Consider the following 2,084-nt stretch of genomic DNA (forward strand, 5'->3'; position numbering starts at 1 on the left):
CAGGGATGTGACATGTGAAATGTCTTTCCATGATGTCAAAGATACCTTCAGGTGTGGCATTCAAGGGGAAAGCTCTAGACTGAAGACATACATTTAGAAGTAATCTGTAAACAGATGAGCATTTAAAACTAAGTGTCAAGAAAATGAAGCCCTGGGGATGCCGCAGACTAAGCATCGGGTTGCTAACCATAAGTTGGGGGTTCAAACCCACTAGCTGTTCTGTAGGAGAAAGACAAAGCAATCTGTTTCTCTAAAGATTCACAGCCTTGGAAATCTCATGCAGCAGTTGTGTTTTGTCCCACAGGGTTGTTAGGAATTGGAACTGACTCGACAGTAGTACGTTGGGTTTGGTAGCTTGACATGATCTCTACCTGGAGGATTCAGATTAGAATAGGGTCATTCATCCAAAGGCATTAAAAGCTAACATTTGAACAAAATGTGATGGGAACTTTTAGGGAAGGGAAAAAGAAACAGCAATGCCAACTCACCTTTGGCACCAGCTGATGACTTTGCAATCCAAATGTTGCCTTCTCCACCCTCTCTCTTTCTGTTATAAGAAGCCAGGAAGAATTCTCTTTCATCTGTCCTTGAGTTATTGATTGGTGGGTGGATTCCATTCTGTGCTGGAGCAACTGGTGTCTTGAGATTAGTTGGATAGATCACATAGGATTCGGGGAACCATGTGCAGGACTCAGACAATTCTGGGCTCGTCTTGATTAACCTGATGGATGACAGAGGGTCAGTCTCCATTCTTACTGCCATCTGTCCAGCATGAACTCTATTAAGAAGGGCCAGTGCTTTCCCACAGAGGTCTACAAAGAGGCAGGGGTGACCAGGGTCCAGGGAGGCTTAAGCTAGTCTGCTTTTAGTCCCACCATTTTTTTGTGGCCTCCATGAGGAGACCTCTAAGGTACTACCGGGCAGCATGTAGCTGTAGATGCAACATTAAGGTCATGTCATAGCTCATTCAAAAGTGGGCTTAATGTCGAGAACACTAGCTCCTTTTAAAAGGTATCTCTCAGGAAACTTAACTTGAAGTATTCCTAAACCAACATCTTTTCAAATATGCTATGTTTGAAATGTGTTATATTGAGCCAGACTCATACTGAAAACTGAAGTGGAAAACCTAGAAAAATAACTGCATAATTAACAACGATTCTAACTTAGCCCATCTTTCTAGGGGCAAAGGCAATTTAAGAATCTGAATTATCTAAAGGCTTACTTTAGCTCTTCATTTATTTTTCTTAGCTCATCCTAGCTTTTTTTTTATTATTATTATATTTTTAAGGTTTTTATTGTGGATTAAGTGAAAGTTTACCAGGGCACATCATCAGTTTTACATTCAACAAATCATATACCTTGTTTCATTACACTGAATATAATCCCCTCCATGTACCATCAGTTAGCAGTATTTCTCTCTATCTACTTTAGCTTTTTAAAAAACACACAAACATAAAAAATCCCACTCAGGCATATATCATAAGTTATATCTCCAAAGGGCACATTCTGCAAGTCTGCTCCTGGCCACCAGCTCTTAGTCCTTCTCTTCTTAGTCCATGAATCTAGAGTCCTCAGCCGCTCCCCCTCTCCATGCCCCCATCTCTGCCACCATCTCTGGTGCTGCTGCTTCTCTGGATAAGGTCCCACATTCTGCTTGTGCGTTCCTCTCTTGATGGTCCTAGGGTCCTCTGTTGCTGAACTGTAAGATTAACCACTCCCCCTTTTTTTGTTACAAAACTTCTACCTTTACAATTATGACAGTCACGATTAGTCATGATAACAGTTATTCACTATTGAATCTTACAAATCTTACCACAATCTCTTTTCACCAGACCCATCTAGACAAGATGACAGCCGTCCAGTGGGGACTGTTTCCCTTGATACTCTTAAACTGAACTCCCTCCTGAAACCTTGTAAGCCAGTCACTTCGTGCCTTTATCACCCCCTCATTTTAGGTAGCCAATGTCTAAGTTGCCTGTCCCTATCTACCCTGTGTACAGAGGGGAGAGCAATGAAACTTGATTTGAAGACTCTTTCCCTCTCTGTTGGTATTTAAAGTAACTACCGCTTTGAGTATAGGTCAG

General features: G+C 41.7%; 1 protein-coding gene across 1 annotated transcript in view; it reads right to left on the bottom strand.

Annotated features, from left to right (window-relative positions):
* TTL (tubulin tyrosine ligase) overlaps positions 1-2,084 on the bottom strand; it is a 45,600-nt gene that overhangs the window by 28,364 nt on the left and 15,152 nt on the right. The window contains exon 3 of the mRNA XM_006876447.1: positions 489-721. Within this exon, the coding sequence (XP_006876509.1) occupies positions 489-721 (233 nt within the window). The remainder of the gene's footprint in view (positions 1-488; positions 722-2,084) is intronic.

The sequence above is a fragment of the Chrysochloris asiatica genome, unplaced genomic scaffold (assembly GCF_000296735.1).
Source record: "Chrysochloris asiatica unplaced genomic scaffold, ChrAsi1.0 scaffold00380, whole genome shotgun sequence".
Classification (NCBI taxonomy): Eukaryota; Metazoa; Chordata; class Mammalia; order Afrosoricida; family Chrysochloridae; genus Chrysochloris; species Chrysochloris asiatica.